Here is a 27,348-nt window from a genome sequence, read left to right on the forward strand (position 1 = left end):
AGTAGACGGAACATGGTATCTACCAGCTGTCATGGATCCTGGTGAGTTTGGTAGTTTCCTGTTCTGTGGGAAACCAAAGACAATTAACAAAAGATGTTCCACACCTTGACGAGCCAGGCGTGAAGTCGGTGGTGTCTGCACTGTCTCTAACTGAAGCCCTACACAATAATTTCAGGTGCCCTTGCCACTTGCTTTTATTTCCAGACCTGGGCACGCAAGGGCAGAGTCTGTGCATGAGGGTGATGACATGGGGAAAGCTGAAGCAGGCAACTGGCACAGATCATTTATATTATAAACAGGCTTAGCTCCATTAAGGATACTTTGACTCGCTTTGATTTGCTCAGTGTATTGGGCTAATCACAGACAATTTCTGTTTTCCCTCCCACCTAACCCAAGCACTGAGAAGCCATACACTGAGTCATATGAAATGGGAGATTATTTCCACCCCAATTTACTTACAGTGTTGATGGGACTGGAGATATGCTAGTGCTGCATTATTAAATTACCTAATTGTACCTCTGAAATGGCCACATAATAACTATATCTCACTAACAAGAGGGAAAGGAAAAACCCTTTGCTGTATTATATTCAGCATGAAAAGCAGAGTGCATCCTCCTGGTCGCTAAGGCCCTTAATTATTCATAGCTCAATTTTAAGATGTTACATTGTTTGATGAAATTGGGGTGGGGGAGGAAGGACAGTAGTCACCAGGGGGCTTAGTATTTCTGTAGGCAGCAAAGCCCATTTCAGGAACAGGGATGAGGAGGGATAACTTAGTGTGTGGTATACTAATGTCTGCAGAGAGATGCATCAGTTGGCATACCTCACTGTACTCCATGCAGCTAAAAAAGCCATCCCTCACCCTGTGTGTGAACCCATAGATGAGGACCTCGCTTCCTGGCAGACAAGGCCTCTTACACCCATATCTCAACAAATACGTCAAAATGTACTGCAGCTAACCTCCTGCTCTTCCTTACATATTGCATTGTTGCCAGATAACTGCATTTGTCTCTGCTATGGAGCACATGATTCTTAGGTTTCCTGGGATACAGAAAGACAATGCAATCAGGTTTGCCAGCCTATGTGCTTCACTGACAGCTACCGTGAGACTGTACAAAACCTGATCAACTAGCCCTTAAGACTCCCTTAACTGTGCACCCAGATTTGGATGTTCCCCATAGATGGTGTAGACAGCTGGGAATGCCCAGTTTAGGCATGGCATATCTGGACTCACTTCCTCCATCCTCCGATGTCGGCATGCCTTTTGCAGGGGCAGGGAGTCATGTGGAGCCAGCTCTGCACTTTTGGGACATCAGAGTATTTTCCAGGGCATCCGGGCTGCTTAATGGCTCTTTCACACAACATTGTGTGAAGCTTAAAAAAATAAACCCACTCCTTTACATGTCACTCTGCGCCTTGTGACCTGCAGTTCCATCCATCTTCATCTAACGAAACTCAAGTACTGCCAGTAATAGTCCCTGACTATCTGTTGGCCTTCGTTGGTACATTGCCAGATTAACCAATTAGTAGGACTCTCCTCTCCAGGTCTGTGCAAGTTTGGAATAACAAAGGTGCCAGTAACTTCCCACTTGATGAGAAGGATCTGAATTTGTTCAGTAACAGCCTTTTGAGAACAACAGGACCTCTGACTGAGACTGAAATAGCTAGGTATGTCAGTCATTTTCCTCTGTTCAGGCGGAACAGAAACAGAGTCACCTGGTATTTCTTGTCCCTTGCCCTCTAACTATACTAATGCTCACAGACAGCAGCACCCCTGCCAGCTCCGAACCACACAGTACTCTGCACAGCCATGTGTATGATGTTCTAAAGAAGCTCCCAAGTGAATTCCCATATTGCTTGAATGTGAAACCCTTTTTTCTTTTTTAACCACAAATTACAAATAGCTGAGCTGCCGAATTGCTTGTCTAGATTCCTGCTGCTTTTGGTTCTTTTGTTTTCTCAGAAAGCACATTTTCTATATACACACAGCACTCTTAATATCCTCTGCTCCTCTCAAGGCACCGCACCCTGCAAGTAACGTCAGCTAGTGAGAACCACGCAAATAAGTTTCATTGGCAACGGGCACTTAGAGGATGATTTTAAAGGTTGAGGAGAAGGAGGAGGGAGGAATAACACTGATGGACATTTTGCATCTGCCTGCTGAGCTCTTTGTATAGTAGTTTCAGCACATTGGATGCCTGCCCTTTGCCCTTAATCCAGCAGCAGGAACAGCAACAAAGGCCTGGATGCATGACAAGTGAATGCTGGTAGAGGCAGAATGCTCATTTGTGCAGCGAAATAAAAGAAAGGCATGAAAACAAGGTCTCTTGGTTTTTATTATAATTTTATCTGTCCAACTGGAGGGCATGAAAATTTAAGTGAAATTTTAAGCGCAGCTAATTTCATCTGGTTGTTGGTCAAGAAATGAATTGTTAGAGAGAATGCCTGAGCCTTATGAATTAAAATGGATTAGTGGAGTTCAAATTTTGATCACCCAATTGGCAATTTAATCCACAGATTCCCTTCATGGTGTAAATCCAACCACTTAAGCATTTTTCTTTTATCAGATTAACTTCCCCTTATGGTGTTTGTCAATTATCAAATGTGTAAACACACAGGCAGAATGCAGACATATTTGTGAAATTTGTATCATATTTCATCTTAGAGTAATCATCTTAAAAATAATATAGATTTTATTGCATCAAAAGGGATGGCTTATGACTGCCCATATGGTGACTTTGCTTTCAAGTGAATGATGTGGAATCTTTTAGAGATGTGTTTAAAAAAATGCTATATTTTTACCATCACAAAGATTGTTAGATCTGTATCTTTGGATAAAAGGTTTGTATCATTTTTTTGATGAACAAAAAGACAAAATAGCAGAATAACTAAAAGCAACATTTTATGTCTGTAAGATATTAAGAATTTAGAATAAAGAAAACCTTTCTAGATTTTATCCAAGCTCAAAAGAGCTATGCACATTGTAAAGTGAAGGATTTCAGTACAGATCAGAGGTAAACATGTTACTTTGGGTCTTGATGAAAAATAACAGAAATTATTTTTATATACCTGTCAGGCTTTTCACATTTGGAGCACTTCAAAGTGCTCTACCAAGCAATAAGTCATATATTGTAATGCAGGGCAGACAAATAGAAGTCATAGGAATTGTATGATGCTCACAAATGCCACTTGCTGAACTGCAGAGAAATAGGTATGAGCCCCTTTTCTGATAATCAAAATTACCTAGGTTTTTAGGCATGTGTCCATGTCAAATATTACCGAGCCACTAGATGTCTCCATGTGCTTTATAGTGTTCAAGCCCAGGTATAGTCCTTGGTGGACAAGAAATAGAGCTGTGTAGCATCCTGGTTTTTAATTATATTTAGGTCTCCTAACATATGCTTTGTTGTAAAGGCAGATTGTGATTCCATATTACAATAGAGTTCAGAGGTATATTTGTGCACATCATTATTCAGTTCCATAAGAACATGAAACATATTTTGAAAGTTCTGGTTTTTGTTTTTTGGTCATATACATTTGGTGACCTATCATCATTTACATATACACGTGGTCATCATATGTGCATTATTATTATTGTTGTTATTGTATATATGCTGCTATAATCGCTTAAAATGTTGCTATGATTGATATTTCTAGTGTTCCTGGTAATGCTTTTTTAACAAGTGATTGAGCGTAACTGACCTATCAGAAGAATTTCTCCTCCGTCTGATGAACCAATCAGTTATTTTGTTTGAAATGTTTATATTAAGGTGGTATTCAGAGGCTTAGGGCCCCACTGTGCTGTGGGGCTGCACAAGTGTAGAAGATATACTTGTTAAAAGATATGCTTGTTATCCCAGTAGGCCTTGTAGAAACCTATTCATTATGTATGCAATTAGGTATATTCGTGGATGTTTGCAGAGTAAGGCCATTATTATGAGATAAGTTGCATCAGAAAGGTAGAGAGGGATATTATCCAATATTCAAATGAAGCCATGGTAACTATGTATGGATCAAGGGCTTGTCCCTGATCTTGCGACTGACTGCAGAAGGCTCCTTGCCAACACAGAGCCCCAGTGACTTCTGTGAAGTGTACTACAGACAAAGAGAACTGCCTGTGTGGAGTCAGTTTGGGGAGGTTTAGCTATCATTAATTGGTTGATTTTTTTTTTCTATAGACATCATAGAAGATGATGTTGAGCACAGATCAGTATTGCAATGCAGGTGTTCCATATGGAAATGGCGATGTGGATAAAGAAGTCTTCTTACCACAGGTTGAGAAAGAGGTGGGCACAGATGACATATGGCTGTTACTTTTGAAAGACAAACAGCTGCAGGATCTGCTTGTGGATGACATTGGTGTTGAGTGATGAGGACATGGAAAATATCCAGTGTTTTGTGGGGTTTTTTCGGGGGGGCACAGAGAGAGAGAGAAATCCTACAGTTAATTTTTGTATTTTTTTTTTACTTTCTGATGATTCATGTCTCTTTCAATAGCAACCCGCCCTACAGAAGAAGGTTAATTTTAAAAGCAGTCAGAAATGAATTTGGATAAAAGCTATAACACTACAGAGAGGTGTCTACAGACTTGATGACAAAGGAAAGGCACTGTTGATCCCTTCAAGAATGTCCATGTATGCACAGAGCCTTGTGAAGTGCTGTTCTCATCTGCTGTTTCTTGGAGCAGTGATAATTTGAGTGGGACCACCTGGTAAGATGGACACACAGCAGTAGAACCAGGTTAAAAACCTTTTTTCACAGTTGCCAGTACAACTAGCTGAAGCCAATCCCCAGTGAAAACCCAAGCCACTTGCATATACCAGGATATTAGTGCTTTTTGCTTCAGTTACTCCTGATTACATCTTAATTTGAGAGGTGTCACAGCTGAGTTGTAGCTTGAGCCCAGCTATGGAAGTTAGGAAATCTAAGTGCTAATGTTGTTTCACCCTTTGGGAGTGGGCCTGTGCTAGTCACATCCAGTCAAGTCATTCCTTGCTGGCAGGGATGGAGGGGTGGGGAAAGGCCTAAGCAAGCAACTAGAACAGCCACTTGCTCTGTGAATTGACTACTTATATTTCGTGCTAGGCAAGCAGTGAGCAGTGGGCACGACGTGTAACCTTTCTGGCGCACATCCGGATCTCCAGAACTGCAGAGCAGTCTCCACAGCAATAGGGCAAGTAGCAAGTGTGATTTCAGAGAAGAATTTGATCCTCCTCTTCACTTTCTGCATGGAGAAGGAGATGGAGCCATCAGGTGAGCCCAGTCATTCTCTTTCTCATATTCCAACTATGCCAACACAGCCATCTCCCTAGTTTGCTGTGCATTTCTCCCTTTGGGCAGCACCCAGCTTAGCAAGGTTTGAGCCTGAGTTGGGCTTCTGGTAAATACTACAATAAATAATTGTTTTTTGTCACAACAGCCACTCCAGGTGGTCTGAAACATTGCTGTCTTGCACCTCTAAAGTTCGTTTTTATCATCGTATGATCCTTCATGCAGGGACCCTTTTTCAGTTTTATGTTCATACAGCACCAGACACAATGTGTTTGTAATCCAGGTCCGGGGCTCTTGGGTGCTTTGAAAATGCAAACTAAGAACCTTTTAAAAGATTCAGTATAAGCTGAAGGCTTGGCATCTTGCCCACCTGCATGGCGTATCAGAAGCTTAGAAGCATTTTTTCAGCTCACGTTTTATTTAAGAAATGTTATGAATGTGGGAGAGGGGGAAGGGAAAATGTGCAATATCTGCTAAGAACAACTAGCTTTTTATTGGAGTCTTTTTCCCAGTAATTGAGCCTTCCAAAGTGCTGCACATCGTTTAATTACATATTTGTTATTATGTTCAGGCCAAAAGTAAAACAGCAGATGTTCTTGACTACTCCAGCAGCGTTTACCTATTACACAGATATGAAAACTGTATTACTGCCAAATAGCAAGTACTGTGATACACTGCTGGTGGCCTGGACATACTTATTGTCTTTTTGCTTTAGATACATTGTGCATAGCTAAGGTACATCTTATCAGATTCCAGTGTCCTCTCACATATACTATCGTTGCAGGAACCACCTAATGAATTAAGCCCCTCCCCCTGCATGAAAATGTATCAGTGATTAGTCCTTTATCTGACATATGGCTGGCATGGGTGCTGATTTATTACAAATCACCGTAGGTTCCTTCAGGATAATTTCTCAAATGACCCCCCCCCCCCCCAAATTAATCTTACATCAGAAAACTTTCATTTGAAGAGAAATAGTAACTGAAAGCTTCTTTACAAACTCAGCTGGAAGATTCCACTGACTGTCAAGTGTGGCTTATTGTTTTGTAAGGAAGATACAGAACCCTGTCTTCAAACTTGGGCATCTCCGTTTAGCAGCTTTATATCTCCGGATATAGGCATGAGAGAGATTTGAATACTGAGGTGCAGAAGTGGGTATCTTAACATATCTTGATTTCAAAATCACATTTGCAAATATAAGCACTTGCAGATCAGAATGTTGTTGTACCTGGTAGCCAAATTCTGAGCTACCCGGATAAGGAGATATCTGTGTGTTTCTGGAGAACAATCCTGTTCTATAATGGGGGCATTCATGTGCCCAAACGAGTAATAGAATCACTCCCACATAATAGTCGATTATCTCGGAGTTAGTCACAAGCTGCACTGTGGCCTTCAACTAGGTTAAACAGAATCCTATCCCTAATATTTATATTTTGCATTAATCAGTTTTATTTGGTTTGGTTTGTTTAATCGTGGTTTTAACAAATATGACTGAATTAATTTAGGAAAGGTTCAAAGTTTTATCAAGCACTAAAAAGTATTTGTCTCTAGGAGAGATTCTATAGATACAGCCAGGATCAGTCCCAGTTTGTTTCTGCTGAAAATAGGTTTGCCTTAAGTTAAAATGATGGGTTATCAATTGTCTTTAGTTTAAGGCATACTGTTTTTTCGCATTTTGGCATATTAGTGAACTGTGGCCCCCTCTTGGACAGAATATATATTACACCTGCTCATACATAGCTGTTCCTTTGCTAATGGTGCTGTAGTTTTGGGAGAGAAGGTGGGTTTTTTATTCCCCATGCTTTCTGTGGATAGTTGAAGATAATGATGACATGGAATACCTTAGGGGAAATCTTACTCCATATCTGCATAATACTTAATATGTTCAAAGGGCTTTTACAGCTATTAACTAGTCAACCACACAGTAATTAACCACCCACTCATAGGCATGTTCTGTGGAATAGGTGTGAATACTCAACGCACAAAGAAGCTAAAGACTTATTCAAGACCACCCAATGTATAACTGGCACAGGAGAGACTTCAGGACTTCCTCACTCACAATCTTATTCTTTTCCTTCATAGATGCCCCTGTCTCCCAGAAGCATTTTCCTTCTGCCTGTGCATTCTGTTACTGTCATAGAGATGCTAAAGAAAGTTTTTTTGCCGCCCTCATAGTTTCTCTGTGTCAGCAGCTGCATCCAAACTTCAGACTGCCAGATTCTAGGAGGAGAATCCCAGATGGGGAATATGCAGTCTGTATCAGAAAACAAACACAGCTTATTGTGAGATTTAACCCACAGTGCAAGGGAAGAATAAGCTTCTTCTTTCTAGATGTAGCTCTTTTCTCTCTCTCCCCATACCTCTATTAATTTACCTTTCTTCTCTCTACCTGTTTGCCATCATATGCCCTGACCTTTAGCCCTGACTTCCTCTGCAGTCTGCTTAAACCCCAACATCAAAAAGCAACTGGTATTTTTTGTGACTATTTCCCTTATTAAAATACTGCCCAGAAAGCTGTTCCAGCCATGGACAGCCATACCTTATGATCTCACAGATACCATGCTTTGGACCTTCTCCCTGGTATGCACAGCATGCACAAATGGCAAATAAAAGCGGAGTTCTGTCTGAGACCAGACTTTACTCACCATCAGATGCATTTCTTGTCAAATATTACTGTTAATTGTATTTCCAGGTATGCTGATTGAAGTCCCTAGCATTTGTCCTTTCTTCAGTTTGTGCTCCCCTTCTCATAGCAGTGGCATACCAAAGTATCGAACATTGACTCAGTGGCACAGGCAAGAATAGATAATTAGTTGGGTTTGCCACAAATATGATTTGGTGGACAGACCAGGAGAAGGAGTGTTATAGTACTGAGACCCTAAGGCTTTAAAGATGGTGTTCAAGGCATTTTTCTCTGACAGTCTTGTAGTGTAGACACCTCTTTATATAGACAATTGGTTTGGTAGTGGCGATGTTCTCAAGTCTGTTACAGCAACTGTTTTAGGTGAGTTTTTTTCCATCAGGCTCAGCAGTGTGCTGTTGAGCAAGAACAATTACTGGCTTTTTTATGGCCTCCCAGCTTATTGTTCAATGTTTTTTGGAACCCATTTGGTATGGAGGTGACCTCAGAAGCCATTGGAGTAAATGTGTATTTCATATATCCACTCTGTGCCTTTACAGCTCAGCTCCATCACTGTGTGCTAGTGAAGTTTCACAAACGTGATGGACCAGGAATAAGAGATCTTTTGATGTGTTGTCCTCAGGTATTGACTTTTTTCTTCAAATTCTGTTTACAGTTCCTTTAGCTTTAATTTTTTATTTCCAGCCGAAAATGGTGCAAAATTAACCCCGGAGGCACCAAATGACAGTTGTAAACATTTGAAAATGAAATCCTTTTGCATTCTTTAGTGCATTCCTATCACTCAATGATCTCAATTTTTTTATAAGCATTAATTAAGAAACTTAACCTCCATGAAGTTGATGCTTATGTCATTTTATTTGAGAGAGAGAGGTTGAGTAAACTGCTTACTTTCCCATAAACGAATAAGAGACAGGTACAGGAATTGAACCCAGGAGTCCTGACTCTGTTACATAACTTACGATAGATCATATGGGATTTATTTTCTATACAATGGAAGGTAGAATCCAAAGAAGAAAGAGATTTTTGCACAGTTGTGCATCATTGAAATGAGCTGTCCAGAAACATATATAGCTCAGCCCCATAAACAGAATTCTTTTGCAACAGGAGCAATAAAAACATGATCCATTCACCCTTATCTAGAGGACTGTAGGAATGGGATGACATGTAGGCTTCATTAGTACTGAATCTTGTTTCCTATCTCCCTTTCTTTCCTCAAGGAGCCTAGCCTGTTTGTTCCATTACCATAATTTGTGGTTCTCCTAAAAACATTGTCATCTTGAACTAAAGGATCTTGAAAATTATATGAGTTTCCCATGTCTCCATTTTTTGATCTCCCCTTGTCCTCACTCATGGTTAGACACTGCTTACACAAGTATTAAAATGGACCCACTGAATAATGCCGAAGTTGAGGCAGAGGGGAGTTCTGCACTGAAAGCTGAGTCATGTCTGAGGAATACAGTTTGTCTTCCCCAAATTGACAACATTTACCCTTTGGGTTCAAAATGAATGTTCTCTGAATTCACAAGGAAATCCATTATCTAACTTCATTTGAAATTAGTTTAAACATGAGTCTTATACAAAATTTGAACTCTGGCAGAAAAATAAAATCATTTTTTGTCCCAAATGGTTAGAGTATCAAAATTGCCCAGTCTCTCTTCAAATCTTTTTTCCATAGACCACATTTGAGAAATGGTTTTGTAGAAGTAATGGCCATTCTTTGCTGATTTTCTTCATCTGTGAAAGCTTCTCCTTTTGCAAGGACTGAGGAATTATGCTCTTCTACAGAGAATATGATCATATTTCACTGTAGCCTGTTGATTTTCTTGGTCAGGTCTATTCCTAACACAGCTCAGTTGCTTTTACCTGACATGTATCAGGCAAGAATTGGGTGCTGTGTGATTTACCTACTTCAGGGCACCTACAGGTTCTGTTTGCCTTTCTTTTCTTTATATTTCCCCTCATCCAAATATGATTCAAATGAATGGTTATTGAAAGTGGGGGTGTGGTGATGGGGGTGGGGAGAAATGGTTATACCCCAGGCAAGAGAAAGGTGATGAGATGTCCTTCAAGATAGTACAGAATCTCTCAAGGGATGGAGGTAGCTGTGGTGCTGGAAAGGGTCTTTGCACTCCTAGTAACATTGGTGTCCTTTTACTGTTAGAGGAGCCAGTAAGTCTGTGTTTAGCATGTAGAGGCTCTAATCATGGCTCTGTGGGTATGGATGAGTTGAAGTTTGCAGTTAGAATTAGGAGTTACCGTGTGTTAAAGGCAAAGGTCCTGATTCTGCCCTCACTTTAGCACTCCTGATGTTGGCTGGAGCTACTTCAGACCTACAACAGAGCAGGAACTGGGCCTCAGACTCCTGATTGAGACCTGTTGCATCCCTGTCTCTCACCCACGCCCCCAGGGAAGGATAAGTAGGGAAAGCAGGGGTATTTCTTCAAATCCAGTCAGGTATCCCAGTTGTAGTTGTATTGGTACTAGAGGCAAAAGGGATCAAAACTCATGGAAGAGGTGCTATCTTTTATTAGACCAAGTAGATATTTGCAAAGAAAGCCTTTTCTCCACAAGGCAGATATTTGCAAAGAAAGCCTTTTCTCCAAAGGGAGATATTTGCAAGCAAATTCTTTTCTCTAAAGGCAGAAAGAAACGGAGGGGGCTCTCCGGAGCTAGCAGGCTGCTCCCAACACCACGGCACCCTGGAAGTGCGGGCAGACAGCGGTCTGGGGGAGTGAAACAGCAGCCCCGGGAGGCGAGGAAGGACAAGGGGCACCTTCCCTTGCTGCACCTTCTCCAGCAAGTCGCGCAGCGAGGAGGGGCAGCAGCCCGGGCTCTGCTGCACCTGCTCGGCGCCCGGGCAGCTCGCCCTCCCCGGCTGGCTGGAGGCCCCGCCCAGCCCGGCCTAATTGGCTGCCTGGCAGGAGGGTGGAGGAGGCGGCTCGTTAGGGATGCAGGCTCGCAGCTGCTCCGCTTAGTCTGGAGCCCAGCGGCCGGAGGCAGCGCTGCGGGGCTGGCGCGGGGAAAGGGGGGTGGTCCCCGCAGGACCCCGCGCCAAGAGACGAGGGGGCGCTGCAGGCCGGCCAGCCTGCCAGGGGATTAATTCTGCCCCCGGAGCAGGAGCAGGAGAAGGAGAAGGAGCATGCGGGACGGGGCTGCGGGAGCGGGAGGCAGCCGGCCGGCCGGGCTGCTCTGCCTGCTGGGGCTCTGCACCTGGGCCGCCGCCCTGCGAGGTAAGCGGGCTCGGCCGCCGGCGCTGTCCGCGGTGCTGAACGGACTTCGCGAGCCCACAGGTTGCCCCGGGGACTCCGCTGCGCGGGCTCGCTCCCGGCTTGCATGCAAGGGCTGCCGAAGAGGACACAGGATCGGTTTGGGTTGTGTTGTGTTGGGGCGGGGGGCATGTTTTGCTGCAGGACACTGTTCATTTGGGGCGGCAGTGGCAATTGCGACGGCGCCTATAGTTGGACTCCCTAAGCTGCCCCCGGGGACAGCTGACCGCAAGACGGCTTGTTTTTTATGCAGCCACAGCTCGAGTGAGGAGGATCAAGCAGGAGTGTCCTTCGAAAGCCAGCGTGTGCCCAAAGTCTTTCAACATCCTCATAGTTTCTAGGGTTGGGAGGGACTTGAATAGATCATCAAGTCTGACCCCCTGCCCTGGAATGAGTGCTGGGATCATAATACCCCAGCCAACCTCCTCTTAAAGACCCCCAAGGTAGGGGAGAGCACCACCTCCCTTGGGAGCCCATTCCAGAGCCTGTCTTCCATCATGGCTTATAGTTTAGCCCCTGTATGGCAGGGAGAATTATAGAAAGAAGGACCAGAAGGGACCTATAAGATCGTCAAGTCCAGTCCCCTGCCATGGGCAGGATGTAGTTGGGCTCAAACAAGCTCAACAAGGTATTTGTCCAGCCTCCTCTTAAAGACTGCCAGAGATGATGAGAACCTAATCACCTGCCAACAGCAGGAGTGTCTGGCATATACATTACCCAAAGAACCTTGTCTGCCTGTGTCCTTAGACCAACACGGCTACAACCTATACCCCTGGCATATACATTTATATATAGAGAGAGAGAGAGGCAGGCTTCAATCCCCACCTTTTCATCTCGCTTGTTTCTGCTAGTATTCTCTGGCAGAGCAACTCACCAAAGGGTGTCAACAACTTCTCAGCATCTGGAGTCCTTGACACCTTGTCTGTTATTCCTGGACTTCTGAAAACCAGTGGTGGGGGTGGTCATGTCTGTCATCCTGTTGAAGGGAAATGTCTGCTGTTGGTAGCTCAAGTTTTTTTTTTCTTTTGTTTTGTTTTGTTTGCTTATGTTAGTACAGATCAGTGTATCCATCACAAGTTGGGGTTTTTCCCCCCTTGTCCCCAGGGGGGAAAAAAATCATCAAAATCGGAGTAGATTCTACAGTAATCTCTTAGGCAAATTATCTTGACATGAACATGTTTATTTGAGTCTCCAACCTTCCTTCCATTTTCTTTCCCACATACTTGGTTGTTTTTTAATCTTTGTAAAACAAGTCGTCAGCTGGTAGCTGGTGGTAACTAACATCTTGCTACGGTTCCTGCGAGACTAGCTGTTCACTCTCATCTCCTGCGTTCTATAACAAAACATGTTAGTCTAGCATAGAGAGAAGGGTGCCTGCAGAGACTGAGGCATGGGAAGGTTTTTAGTGTAATCTGGGAAGCTGTAGTATTTTATTTTAGAAGCCTTTCAACAACAGTTCCATTGCACAAGAAAGTGAACTTTGTGGTCAGGATGGAGGATGATGGGAACAGAGTACAAACTAACTTATTTTTTCCTTTACTCCTTGTGCCCATAAATAATAAAGCAATGTGTATGTTACTCAAGAAAGGGTGTACATATGAGTTTGTAATGTAAGAGGGTGTTGGGGAGTAAAAATGGCTCAAGGGCTTTGTGCTATGTCTTTTGAACTCATTAAGATTTTTTTGCCATTAAACTGAACAGAAACAGAATCAGGCCCCAGCATGCATCTGAAATGTCACACTACGAGTCATGTGCAGCAGAGCAACTCTTCTTTCCTCTCTGCTGTTGGAAACAAATTTGAGCTATTTAATTCAAATTTACCATACAGGATGTTTCAGGTACCAGTCTAAGTAGAATTGTTTTTAGACATTATTATGAGAGATAGCAGGGTATTTTTAGAATCGCTTCAGTGTCTGCAGTCTCTCTCTCGGTTCTGATGTTGCATAGTGTTTACTTGTAGCTTTAGCTGGAACAGTTAACCTCGGTTACCAACCCATTGAGCTGTAAGATTACTGCTTATGAAGTTGTCCTAAGAGCCACCTCTAAGAGAAATTGTATTCCAGAATTCTACTCTGAGTTTAAAAGAAAAATGAAATGATTATAGATAATCTTCACATTGCATTTTAAGTCTATTAGAATGAATATACGTGTATAGCTGCAGGCTTCTATTTTACAATAAGCACTGTACAGACAGATTACAGTAATTTGAAAAATAGGACCTAGAGAGTCGCTATTGTTTCCCTTGTAATTAACTCATTGATGCATAGAAAACTCTAGATATGAGGAGTCCAGCCCCACAGCTGAATAAAGATGCCTGCAAAATGTAAACATTAAGCACTGGTCTTTTAATGTCTTGCTTTAAAAGACAGTAGCTATACCCTGGTGGTATTTCTAGAACCAAGTACATTTTATTTTAAATTAGTATCATTAACAGATTTTCCTTCCTCCTCAAATAGTGCCTATGCATTTACAGTACTGCATGACAGCCACTGAATATTGCTGCTGATTTTATGAAGATAAAGTGCACCACTAACCAACGTAATGGAATGCCGGTGGGTCTGTGGCCAACAGGGTGTTGGAGCACTATCTCCTTTCAGTCAGAAAGTTCTCATTTTTTGCATCTAATACATGGAGGAAAATGACAGTCTAGATATCAGAGGTACTGCTCTGGATTCTGTGAACCAGGGGGCCAGGCCAGTTACTGGAGGACAACACTTTTGGAGATAGAACTAGAACTAAGGCTCGTCAGACAAAAGAACAAATACTGATTTCCTCTTACAATAGTCTGGTGGCTAAGATACAGGACTAGTAGTTGGGCAATATGGGTCTCAACCCCACCTCTACACCTGTATGGAGACCTGGTGTAAAAAAAATACTCTCCATGCCATAGCATTTGCCATCTCTAAATGGGCATATTGTTTCACTTGTGCATTTGGATGCTGATGTTATTTACTCAGCGCTTGGAAATTGCTCAGTTGGAGGTATATAACAATTATCTATCCTATTTCATTTGGGCCTTATTACTATCTCTCAAAGACCAGTTCCAGTTCTGCGAATCTGTTGAATTAGTGGATTTGTTTAAAGTGTTTGATTCTGCATTTGAAAAGAATATATTATTTCTGTTATTTATTACAGATCCTCAGTCAGGTTTGTTTCTGTGTACTTGGCACCCTGCTGAGAATAAAAGCTGCTTTGTTATTTATAAATATGTTTAACAGTTTACAACTTGAAAATGGGGAGGGGAGGGGACAGATCTTTCTGACCTGCCAAGTGCTAATTGAATCCACACATTGTCAACAAGTTGACTTCTCTAATCTTCTTTAAGTCTGTATCCAGTGAACGTATTGCCAAGATGTAAACCTGAAATACCTATAATTATTTAATGTGGGGGTAAACGAAATATAAGGAAAACCTTGAAAAGTGTTTATAGACAAATCAGAAACATTTTGGCTTGGTTGTGGACATGCCATTCGCAGGCAATGGACATTATGTTTATGTATGTACATGACAAATGAGAGTTATAATAACTGTTTATGTTAGAAAGAAGATCATATAGCTATCTGCTTGGCATAAAGTTTATTATACTTTACCAGTGAATGTCTTTTGCTATTTATATGCTCAGTTACTTTCTGAGCACAGGTGTCTGGAGTTTTTCTTCATGAGATTTTCTTGGCTTAACAGTTGTCATCACCCCTTCTGTAACATTCAGAATATTGCACATTTGTCATACTCATAGTGTGATATTCTCTGTGTTTTTCAGATGGGGAAACTGAGGTTCAGAGCGGTTAAGTGAGACTTGGCCAACACAACAGACAGGCACTGTTTCAGAAATGGGTCTACAATAAAAGGTCTTCTACTTAGACCTTTTGACCATCAATCTTTATCTTCTGCTTTTATGAACAGAACTCTAGATTTTGTAGTTCTTAGAGTTTGTGCTGGAGTCTTCCTCATCATGGGTGTCATTCCTCCTTCTCTGAGTAATATGTTGTAACAGATTATGTACTACGATTCAAAATTGAAGAGAAAAAGCTGTAGAGCAACAGATTTTATTCCAGTATGCTCTGTGCCTTCAAATAAGAGGGCACTAGTCACCACAGCATCTAGGTGATGTAGGTGGATAAAGGTCATTGTTTTGGTTCTAAAACCCATACTCACATAGTACTTTCTTTGCAAAGCAATTAACCTGCTACTTGTTGCAGGTCAGGATAGCTTTACACAATAATGTGCCTCCTCTCTGTCCAGACACAAGATCAAGATTTTGTACATAATGCCTTGTCATAGGACAGAGACCTGCCATCTCCACCATATATGCCTACTAGACCACATCTGTCTTTCCAGTATCAACAACTGAATAGTTGGTAACTAGCATAAGAGGTGCTAACCTAGTCCAGGGGCTGTAACACTTAGACTATTCTTGACATGAATCTGCTCCAGATGTACTGTACATTATATTTTCTCCATGTATGTGCAAGAAGTTTGTGTAATTTCTCATTCTTCCTATGCAGAAAATAGCTTGATTACAGGGATGAAATTTGCATTCAGCATTAAAAAACTAGCATCCATCTTTGTAACAGGAAATTTTCACCAGTGTGGAGCAAAAGTTGCTAATATAACGATACTTTCATAGTGAATTACAGAAGGCAAATACAAAGAGTACGATATCAAATGCTAAGATGGAAAATTACTTATGGTACAAAGGATCCCTCAGGGCAACTTGATGCATCTTTTCTGTATTTTGAGTTCTGCTTGCTGGGGAAATGTGGCGTCTGCAAAGGAGAGCAGAATGGTAACACCAGAGGCTGCTGTTTCTGTTGTTTTGGATGCTGCTGCTGTTCCTGTGGAGCAGATGGTCAGATTCATTTATAGAAAATAGAAATTCGTTTCATTTTCTGTTTCCAGTTTTAAAGAACTTTAATTGTCCTGTGCTGCATTGTATCAGATGGCCTTACCTTATAGCATGGATATTTGCAAATATGCTATATTTATACTCCATTACAGCTCATTAGAAGTCAATAAACAACATTTTAGTGCATTCTGCAAGTAGATTATGGAAGCAGCTAACAGTACATGCAAGTCTAAATTATTATTTCACCTTCCTAATTTTCCCATCTAACTTAAATTGACACTTTTGTCCCTCTGGCCTTCTCAATTAAATCCAAGTTGAAGTAATGTTGTTACTATAGGCATTGCTGTAACTGCTCAGACCACTGGTCTACCTAGTTCAATAGCCTGTCTATTGAACAGTGGGCAGGAACAGCTTCTTCTGGGGAATATACATGAAAGTCTTCCTTGGCAATTATGGAAGAACTTGATCATCTGTGAATTTACTTATTTGGAAAGAAAATTAATAATCTCCCTTCCTCACCATTCCCACTACTATCCTGCATAGTGATGCTGTGAATGTTTTCATTCTCTGTACAAAAGCCTAATTGTTTCTTGAATAATATTAAACCTTTGACCTCAATAGGATCTTGTGGCAATGAGTTCTGCAGGTTAGGGAAACACTAGGTTAAATAAATGATTGCCTTTTGAATGTTTGTCACCTTTTGAATTTAATTAGCTATTCCCTTGTTCTCTAGATTATTGGAGGAAATAAATAGGAGTGCCTGCATTATGTGCTATAACCCGTTAATTACTTTGCATAGCAATATTATGTCTCCTTCCTACACAAACACATTTCTATGCTTTTAGTCTCTATCCATAAAAACACCTGTGCTCTCTTTAATTATGTTTCACATTAAAGAACTTATATTTTATTTATTTTTTTGAGTCAGTGCAAAAAGAACTGAACACAATATGCAAGGAGAGGAACACCATTTTATGTATATACATACATGCATGATCTCTCTCTTTCTTTTTCTCACATGCTGCTACTTCAAGAATGTTATCTCCTTTTTCTCAATATGTTTTATTTAACTTTGTCTTTTATTTTACACTGAGCTGAAGTTTTCATTTAAATGTCTGCTGTGTTTTTAGAGTGTAGTTTTATTTGTTTGCTTTTTTGGCAGATGGCGATAAACAAATTCTGTGCCTCTGAAAACTCTGTCCCCCAAAAATAATTGTTTGCAAATGATAGAATAACAAGCCTGGAACTGAAAGCCTATAGGCATTGAACAAAAGACTTAGGAGCTCCTAAGGCTAATTCAACATTTTGCAGCCAGCCCAGATAAGTCATCATCATCAGTGGCAATCCCTCGCAATCAAGGATGATTGTCTTCCATGATTGCTGTATCTGTGGATCGGAAGATGGCTGATAAGGCCAATCCAGGATCAACAGGTTCTATTGCAACTCAGGCATGTATTTTCACTCAGGGTGGTTGGCACTGGATTCTTGGTTTGGTTCAGGGTGTACTGTTTCTGCTGCTCCCACCTTTCCATCGCTGGTTGTCATTGTGAAGTTTCAAAGTATTGAGATCCTTGCAGCAGACTCATCCTCCATTTGGGGCAGTCCTGGGCAATAGCCTCCCGTGAGTTGATGTTGATGTTGGTTGTTGCATTTTTTTCAAGTTGGCCTTGAGGACGTCCTTGAAGAACTTTCTCTGCCCTCCTCTTGAGCGTACTTCTTGGCTGAGCTGGGAGAATAAAACTTGCTTTGGGAGTCTGAGTCGAACATCCGGATGATGTGTCCAGCCCTGTGAAGTTGATGTTGGATGATCACCTTGATGCTCAGGGTGTTTGCTTGTGTGAGGACACCAACTAATGTTGGTGCATCAATCTTCCCACTGGATTTAAAGGATCTTCCACAGGCAGCATTGATGGTACTTCTCCAGTGACTTGAGCTGTCTCCTGTATGTTGTCCACGTCTCAGCTCTGTACAGTAAAGCAGAGATCATGGTTGCTTGATAAACCATGAGCTTGGTTTTGAAGCTGATGTCTCAATCTTTGAACACCTATTTTCTCAGGCATCTGAAAGATCCACTTGCACATTTGAGGCACTGTTGGATTTCTTTATCGATGTCAGCCTTTTGCGAGAGATGGCTTCTGAGGTATGGGAAATACTGAATGTTCTTCAGTCTCACCATAATCTGAATTACTGGAGCTGGCAGGGAGCTGTTCATTAAAAGCTTGTTGATGGAGGATCTTAGCTTTCTGAATGTTAAGCATCAGTACCATTTTCTTGTATGCCTCAGTAAAGATGCCAACAATTGCCAGAAGATCTCCTTCCAAGTGAGCACATGCTACAGCATCATCAGCGTACTCGAGCTTGATGATTGAGGTTGGGGTAGTCTTGGTTTTGCCTTGGAATTGGTTGGGATTAAACAGTTTACCGTCCATTTGGTAGTTTAGCTTCACTGTGACTGGAAGCTTGCTGGTTTTCAGATGTAGCATCACAGTAAGGAATATTGAGAAGAGCGTTGGAGTAATGACGCAGCCTTGCTTAACTCTAATCTTAACATCACAGAAATCTGTGATAGATCCATTACTGAGAACCACCGTTTACATACCATCATGACAAAGAATGGTGACACATTTTGGTGGGCATCTGTATCTCAGAAGGTTCCTCCACAGTGCTTCTTGGTTGACAGTTGAAGGCTTTCCTGAGGTCAAATAAGGCCATATAGGGAGGTTTATATTGTTCCCTGCATTTTTTTTATACAGCTGGTGAGCAGTGAAGATCATGTCAGTTGTGCCTCTTGATGCCCTAAAACCAAACTGGGATTCTGGGAGGAGCTCTTCAGCAGGTGGAAGGAGACAGTTCAGAAGAGTTCGCACACTGATCTTTCCTGCAATGGACAGCAAGGTGATCCCTCTGTAACTTCCCCAGCTGTGTCTGTCTCCCTTCTTGAAGACTGTCACAATAATGGCATCCCTGGAACCATCTTGGATTTCCTCATCATTCCAGATCCTTAACATGAGGGCATGGAGTTGTAATGTAAGCTCCTCTCCCTCCAACTTCCCCCGTTTGAAGATTTCAGCTGGGATTTCATCTGCTCCAGGTGCCTTGTCATTTTTTATCTGCATGATAGCTTTCCTCACCTCATCAAGGGTTGAAGGGAGTCTGAGATAATCTCTGACTGAGTGTTGCAGGGTGGAATTGAGAATGCTCTCATCAACAACAGTGTCTCAGTTGAGAAGATCTTCAAAATGCACCTCCCAACAGGTGTTGATGGCACCTCTTTCTTTCACTGGGTCTCCTCCATCCTTAATTCTCAAGGGGGTTGGTCCCTGAGTGCTCAGACACTAAATGGCTTTGGTGGCACTAAAGAAATTGCATTTCATGGATGTCAGTGAGATGTTGAATCTCCTTCAGCTTGTATTCCCACCATCTGTCTTTCATATCATGGGTCCTGCCTTGGCTTGTTGGAGATTCAGTTTCTTTTGCTTAGAGTTGGTATTATTTTGCCAACCACAAAAGACCTTTCGCTTACAGTTGATCAACTCCTGGATCTCCCAGTCATTCTCATCAAACCAGTCTTGGTGTTTGCTGGTAGCGAATCCAAGTGTCTCTTCACAGGCACAAATGACAGTGGACTTGAAGGTACCCCAAACACTGCCGACATTCTTCCATAGTTGTTGATTGGAATTATCCAGTTTTTCATTTAGGTGCTGGTGGAGGAGGTCTTGTGTGATTGGGTCCTTGTGTCCTTTGATAATGACCTTCTGTCAGCATTGTTTCTGCTACAGCCATTGTTTGGGAACCAGTTTGAGTGACATAACTAAGTAGATGAGTCAATGATCAGCCCAGCAATCTTGAGCTCCTAGCATAGCTCAAGTGATGCGGACATTTTTGTGATCCCAGGCATGAACAATAATGTAGTCAATTAAGTACCAATGCTTAGATTGCAGGTGTTGCCATGATGTCTTGTACTAAGATACACAGTCAGCATGTTAAAGTTGAAGGCTGAGTGGCCCATAAGATAGAACGTGGGTACCCACTTCTGTTTCTGGTGGGCAGTTGTGCAGGCCACACATCCCCTCCCCCCCCCCCCCATTGGAAAAATGTCTAAATAAAGGCTTTGTATTGAACAGGCATGAAGGAAACCACACAAACAGGCATGAAGGCAGTTGCTTCTAGCAGGAGAGGTGGAAACTTGCACTACCGCTGCCTGTGCTCTGCATTCTCTGGGTGAAGAGGATGTTGGTTTCCTGTGCTGCAAAAACAAAGCAGGTACTAACAGTTCACAAATAGGAAATATTTCCTGATAAAGAAGCAGGCAGTTTGTTCTAGTAGAAAGGTAATGGGCTGGGATTCAGTGGACCTCAGATCCGTTGTTGACTCTGTGTGACCTGGGAAAAAACACTTCATCTCTTTGAGTTTGTTTCTACTCTTTCTTTGAGTAGACACTAAATGCTTACAGTGTGTAAGAATGGGACACGATGAAACCCTGATAATAGCTGGGGCTTCTGTGCGTCACTGTAACACTCCCCCCCCCCCCCGCCTGTTTTTACAACTATAGTTCAGGTGTCATAGCTTCACGTAGAGCCAGAAAACACCCATTAAAATGAATAAACATAGTAGATAGTCTTAAGAATTTTGTTTCTGATTTTTATCAAGCTTAGGGTGACCACAATCTTTCTAGGGAGGTGGAATCACAAGAGTACGTCATTGCATGTTCACCAACAAATGAAAAATCAAAGCATTCTTTCACAGGCTTTAAGAACTTGAGATTTAAGAAAAATCTTTCTGTAGAAATCTTTCTTGTATAAGGTCTTATTTTTCTTACATGCAACTTGTTTTGTTATCAATTTGTAGCTTCTTTTAGGGAATTATCATAACAAGAGATTAAAGTCTCTTAAATTATGCTTGACAAGAACTTTCGCAATACAGCACAATCTGCCCATTCTCAAGTGTTTATCATGCTGCGTATCCTAGGGCACATTGGGATACATTAAAACACTGAAAGCAAATCTCCTATTGAAGTGGATAAAATATAGCAAACAAACTTCAAAACCAAGTTTTAGGAATGGGGAATTCCTGCTTTTCTGTATAGAAACAGACTTCCAGTTCTGAGGGGCAGTCGAACTCAAATCCAGGAACCCGACCGTCTTCAGTGGAACATCAAAGAGTGCTCAGAAGTCTGCCATTGACTGCTACCATTGATAGCTTAGATTGACATGGCAGGAATCGAATGGCCGTGCATATACACAAGATCTGATTAAAGAAAGGAATAATACAGAAGCTGAACATGAACAATGAATATTTTCTTTTTTTCTGAGGAAAAAATTAATAGTACTTTAGCTTAAGTAGTGAATGATCCAAATATATATAGAAAATATCTGCACATCATTATAAGACCTGAAATCCAGGATGTGATATGTACATTTTGCCTGCATACACATAGGGAGATGTGGATTTGCACACCAAAATGGACAGTGTATTTATGGAATAACTCATTGGGTACCTAAGCATTAGTGTAATAAGACATATAGTTTAATGATATGCTTTGAGTGAAGAATTCTGAACTTTTGGTCTATTAAGTTGGTACTGGCAGCATGCTTTTCTTTGGTACCTCAGACCAAGTTGACCTATTCAGTCTTCTCTCTCCAACTTTTATAGGGCATGTGAATAAAAATCTTAATATATGGTAAGTTTGAATGAATATCCAGGTAGTATATTTGAGAATCTGCCTCATTTGACTTGGAGAGATATACAGGGATAAGTCTTACTTTTACATCAGTTTGTGCAAGGCATTGCCCTAAACCAGGGGTGGGCAAAATCCAGCCCGGGGGCCAGATGCGGCCTGCCAGGCCATTCTATCCAGCCCGTGGGGCCCCTAAACATTTTAGAAAATTAATATTTATCTGTCCTGGGCTGCCTGTCATGTGACCCTCTATGGCTTGCCAAAACTCAGTAAGCGGCCCTCCGCCCAAAATAATTGCCCGCCCCTGCCCTAAACTGTACCTTTGTATTTCTCACCTGTTTAATTAATAGGCCTTTGTTGATCCACTTCTATATACTACTTCTAGCTGACTTCCTTCACTTCGGTAAAATGGTTGTTGGCAGTTTAAGATAGGGATAGTTTTGTTTCTAAAGTCTGTCTCCCAATGGTTATTCATTGCAATTTATCTAGGAGGAAAGAAATGTCAAGTGAGATGCTTCACAGTGAGTATTCTGGAGGTAATATGAAGTTTCATAAACTTATCTTAATTTCAAATTATTTAGGAAAGTGCCATGGGGTGAGGAGCAGAGAACAGATATGATTTTAAGGAGACAGGATGGAAGGTGCATTTAGTTTAAATGAAAACTCACAAGTTTTTAGGGTTAATGTCTTCCTCATTGTACCTCTTCTATTTTGGAGAATAAATAAAGAACCAAAGTTACTGTTTTTGAAAGCTTTAACAAGAAATATAAAGTTTAAGTTTATATAAGGAGCCAAAGGAAATTAGATGTTGAACACCCATTGAATTTCAACCTTTAAAATCTTTTGAAAAAATCATTTTCCCTGAATAATTCGCTTTATTTTTGTCTCTCAATTTACAGAATGCCAGAACTTAATGCAGTATTTTGATTTAATTAATTTATAACTTTCATGTGTGAACTTCACATGCTTCTCAGCTTGCTATTGAAAACAATGGAAATCTAAGTTACATTGCTTATTTGTGATTGGTCATAAGTCATATGCTATTATTTGTCTTCCTTAGCTAGAAGAGCATAACTTTTATATATTAGAAATTCCTTTGTGAACTGAAAATTTTCTTTTCTGTCAATATTTTTGCTAGCAAAATTCAGTTGCTTGCCTGTTGCGAATAGTATTTCAGAGAGAGGAATTGTTTCAATAGTTATACCAGTCCTTGTAATGAATTGCATTATAGAAATACATTTGTCTTATTAATTTAACTGAAACTTTTCTATAAATTCCTATTCAATCAGCAGTCATACAAATGTACATGACTTTTATGGTGATAAATATCTCATGACATCCTTGATATTAGGCCAAATTCAAGACTGCTGTACATTTGAACAGAGGCATTGTTCACTGAAATATTGAACGCAACTCCTTATTAAGCATAGTTCCTAATTTAGGAGGTAGTCACAGCTACCGGTATATAGTCTCAAAACACCTTCTAAGCTAGTGTGTATGCGCTGCTACTGCTTTTTTCATCTTAACTAGAGTTTGATGAATATAGATTGTTTGTTTAGAGTTTAAACATTGATGTTAGGTAGCATTTTAACAACATTTTGCCTGTCAAAGCAATGTTCTTCTTTTCAGTAATGAATGCAGTGGACATTGTGAGGACACTAGGTGGTGCATGTATTTAATGCATGTCTTGCCTCCTTAGCAATGTGTTCAAAACAATGTTCTGAATACTGCCACGCATGTCATGTGGCTTTGAGAGTTGATTATACTTCTTTTAAATAGATACATGAAAATACCTTCCTAATTCTGAAGCTTAGGTATTTTATCTCAAGTATAGATAGCATATTCTTTTAAGACTGGATGGCTTTTCTCTATGGGACATAAAGAAATGGATCATACATCTTTTAAAACGGAGAGCTTTCATAAATTAGATTTATTTAGCAAATTGGCCTCCACCTTTTATACTTTGTTGTGTTGCATATTGTTGAAACTCAGTGGACTTCTGGTAGAAGCAATGGGCCAGACCTGCACATAGTCCAACTTAATACGTTTCCAAGAACTATACTAGTTTATTTCAATTGAGACTTTAGCCATTAACTTAGTTATCTCCTATGATATGTTGCTACTGGCCATGGTTAATTCCAGCACACTTTAGATCCTTGTATCCAGTAGTGATGTGGGACCATTTCTAGCAGTAAGGATTGCGCATACTGGGGATTCAGAAAAGAAGTCTGAGTTCAAGATACTTTTCCTCCTTTAATACTTTCAAGTCCTTTTTTTCTCTCCTGTGGTTTTTTTCAGCCCATCAACTTATATTTCTATTTTAGTTGTATTCTGACCTTTCTTAAAGTTGTTTCACATTAAAGAAACCCATTTCATAGTTGGAACATGGGACCAAAATTTAAATCTCTGCTCCGGTTAAAACCCTGGGCCCGAGAAACTTTTACATATAACATTTCTGTATTGGTTTTTAAAGGCCAAAAAAGTTGTGTTGACATTTTGTTAATAACATTCTTTACTATGGGAGATCAAGACTACCTTGGGTTTTTCTCCGCATGGGAGGCTGACACTTACATCAACACTGTATTACAAGGAGCATGTATTTCTTATGCGTGCACACACACACATACACTTGTTATAATGTTTTTCCTTCTCTTTCTTCCTTCTGTGCTGTCTCCTAAATAGCATTCCTCAGTTTTCTACAGTACTTAGTAGCTAAGTAACAAAGTTATGCATTCAAGGTCAAGACAAATTAATCTTCTCTAGTTTCCATTGGGCTACTGCATCTAGTGTTACCATACCCAATGATACTTTTTAGTATTTGGAAGATATTCCAGTAATACATGGTTGGCAAGAATAACAGCACAATTCTTGATATTCAAATTTCTGCTAATATAAAATATAGGACGTATCTTGTGTCAAATGAGCTAACCAAATAAAAAATGAATTGAAAGTATTTAATCTGTCAGCATCAATGAATCTAAAAGGATTATCATTTCATTATTGCTAATAGATTTTTTCCAAAGATAACTTTGCTACTTGACTTGCCTAGTTCTATCAAGATTGTTACAGATCTAATTTATACTACAATTTAAATACCCCTGCTTTATTCTCATTTGAATCTTGGGCTTGTTAATGGGTTACCTTGACTTTTGTGAAGACCGATAACTTTGCTTTAATCGTTTGAATGCTAGTTCCATTTCTTGCAGCTTTAATTCTTCATAAAGTTTGCAAGACCTTTATTTTTAAGCTGTAGTGAAATGTGACCTTTAACAATCCCAGCTAATTACTAAAACTGCACATCCCACAAATTATGTGCCAACCAATCCCTGTCTCCTCTTTTTTAGCAGATAGAGAGGGCTTGAAATAGCAAGACGAAACCTAATATTCTCATTATAGATCCAAGCCTGCTTCCATTGAACTAAATTGCAAAATGGTATTTTCATGGTGCAAGGTCACACCCTGAGGGACTCTTCCTAGTGCCTGCAATGGTCAGCGAAACAATTTCAGACATCCCAAAAAACTCCACAAAGGTTCATTCTCTGCTTGGTAAAGACTGAGGGCTTTGTAGGGAGGAAGGCAATGGAAACGTAATGGATAAAGAAAGTGTTTGATTGAGAGAACTTAATCCAGTATTTATTGTAAATGATTATTTCCTTAGATGTTGGCCTAGTGGTTGCTATTTGGTTGTCTCTGATACGATAGGATGGTCTCATTCCTCACATGCTAGCAGTGTGGTGTCCCCATTGTATTCAGCACTGAGCAACTTTGTAGTCCTTTAGGAAGAGGCTGAGATTGAATATAAATGGGAAATGAAACCAGCCTGTCACTACTCCTGGCACTCCCAGAGGTTAGTCATGGTGAACCATGCTCATGATGGATTGTGTGACAGCCGCACACCAGCGACATGCTAGATGTTCTTTCTGTTCTGCGGAGCCTGAGTCTATAGAATTGTCATCCAGCATCTTTCACAAACACCATGTACTTTTGGGCAAGTGTCTTAAATGTGAAAAGGCGGTGATGGGAATAGATTCTGTGGCAGATTCTGCAGTGCTGAAGTGGCAGTGGGTGACGGAGGAAGTCTAATGATGTATGGTAAATGGTTAGTGCTCGTGTTGCTCATGCCTTCTAAATAAGGTCGGCTTTGTAACTATGTGACATTTCTTGCTGGTTTTACCTTTTCCAAGTGAGCAGTTTCAGCAGACGTGCACTGATTTTGTGTGTATGTGTTTTTGAAATACAGGCACTCTCTTTAGCACTTTTACCTTTTGAAAATATGAAAGCACTCAAGAGCTTTCATATTTTTCAAAGGGCAAGAGCAACTTTAGTGAAATAGGAGAGTGCAGAAAACTGACTGTTCTACCTTTTATATATATATATTTTTAAGTGCTGTCAAGAAAACATGTTTTATAAATATTCTTTAGCTTCTTTCATATGGATAGGAGAGGAGGCTAAGGTGAGAGGTGAGAGGGTGACTTTCTGAAGGCCAAGCATTATTTCATGTCTAGAAATTCATTGTGAAGGCTGTCTGCCATTTCTCCCCTTTCCGTTCCTCTTAGAGACACACCTCATGCAAAAAACCCAAATGCATGCGAGCTGAATTCAGAACACTGCTGCTATCCACTTTGGTGGTGATTTGCCAACCTATAACCCCCACGAATGAAATCATAGCCATCAGAAACTTGGCCGAGCTATTCTTGAGTGAATTTTTGCCTTCAGATTGTCAGTTATAGTTATAGTCTTCTCAATCCTGCAGGGAGGAAAGGTGTGCCTGTCAGGATGGAAACAAATAACAGCCACCCGATACTCACATTATATTGGACCTGCATTGCACCTGCTGCACTATCATGCATCTTACACTATTCCATCATCCAAGGCTGTCATACTTAACCTCTAAAGCAGCTTAACGCAAGGAACTGGAAATAGCCTCTACTGAAAAAGAGGACTTTGACTGCTTGTTTCTCCCTCCCCTCCCTTAGTATGTCTATGTAATGAAGGGGGGGGGGGGGTGAGGAGGAAGCCTGTAAGTGAGAGAAGCTAGCCTAACTCTTTGAAAAGTCTATAATGAAGGCATCTAGTTAAAAGCCACAAACCTTGCTGTGGGTGGATTGAACTTGTATTTGCCACCTGGGGTTGGATCAATCTGTGGAAACGGAGGCAATGATAAATGAAGGTCATGAAAAAGTGTGCTTCTTGATCTACTGCATTTTCCACTACATGCTGTCTCTCAAATATTTGAGAGAGCCAGAAATCCAACTTTGGCAGCATGTAATGAAGCTAATCAAAATAGTAGTTTGTCCACATAGGGCTACAGCAATCCACTGCTTCACTTGACTCTTCTGTCATGCTGTGGAACTTGGCTTTGCTGCAGGGGCAAATTCAGCTCATCCTTATGGAGCCACCAATGTGGGGAAACACCCAAAATCCTGGAGGAAAGTGGGAGGCACAGAAGGTGAGCTCTCCTCTGCCCCACAAAAAATCAGACAGACATAAAAAAAGACGAATCTGAGACATCCACTTTACCAACGCATATTGCAGGGTGAGGAGGGCAGGAGGAGACTTCCCCCAAAACTGAGGATCCAGTACTTTAAGTCAGCTTTTGAGCATGTGGTTATAGAGAGACTAGCTGCTTTTTGTATGCTTACTGTAA

At 40.9% G+C, this 27,348-nt stretch overlaps 1 protein-coding gene across 1 annotated transcript in view; it reads left to right on the forward strand.

Moving 5' to 3' along the window:
• The first annotated feature begins 10,898 nt into the window (after window positions 1–10,898).
• UNC5D (unc-5 netrin receptor D) overlaps window positions 10,899–27,348 on the forward strand; it is a 350,696-nt gene continuing 334,246 nt past the window's right edge. The window contains exon 1 of the mRNA XM_059730699.1: window positions 10,899–11,142. Within this exon, the coding sequence (XP_059586682.1) occupies window positions 11,052–11,142 (91 nt within the window). The 5' untranslated portion in view covers window positions 10,899–11,051. The remainder of the gene's footprint in view (window positions 11,143–27,348) is intronic.

The sequence above is a fragment of the Alligator mississippiensis genome, chromosome 7, assembly GCF_030867095.1.
Source record: "Alligator mississippiensis isolate rAllMis1 chromosome 7, rAllMis1, whole genome shotgun sequence".
Taxonomy (NCBI): Eukaryota; Metazoa; Chordata; order Crocodylia; family Alligatoridae; genus Alligator; species Alligator mississippiensis.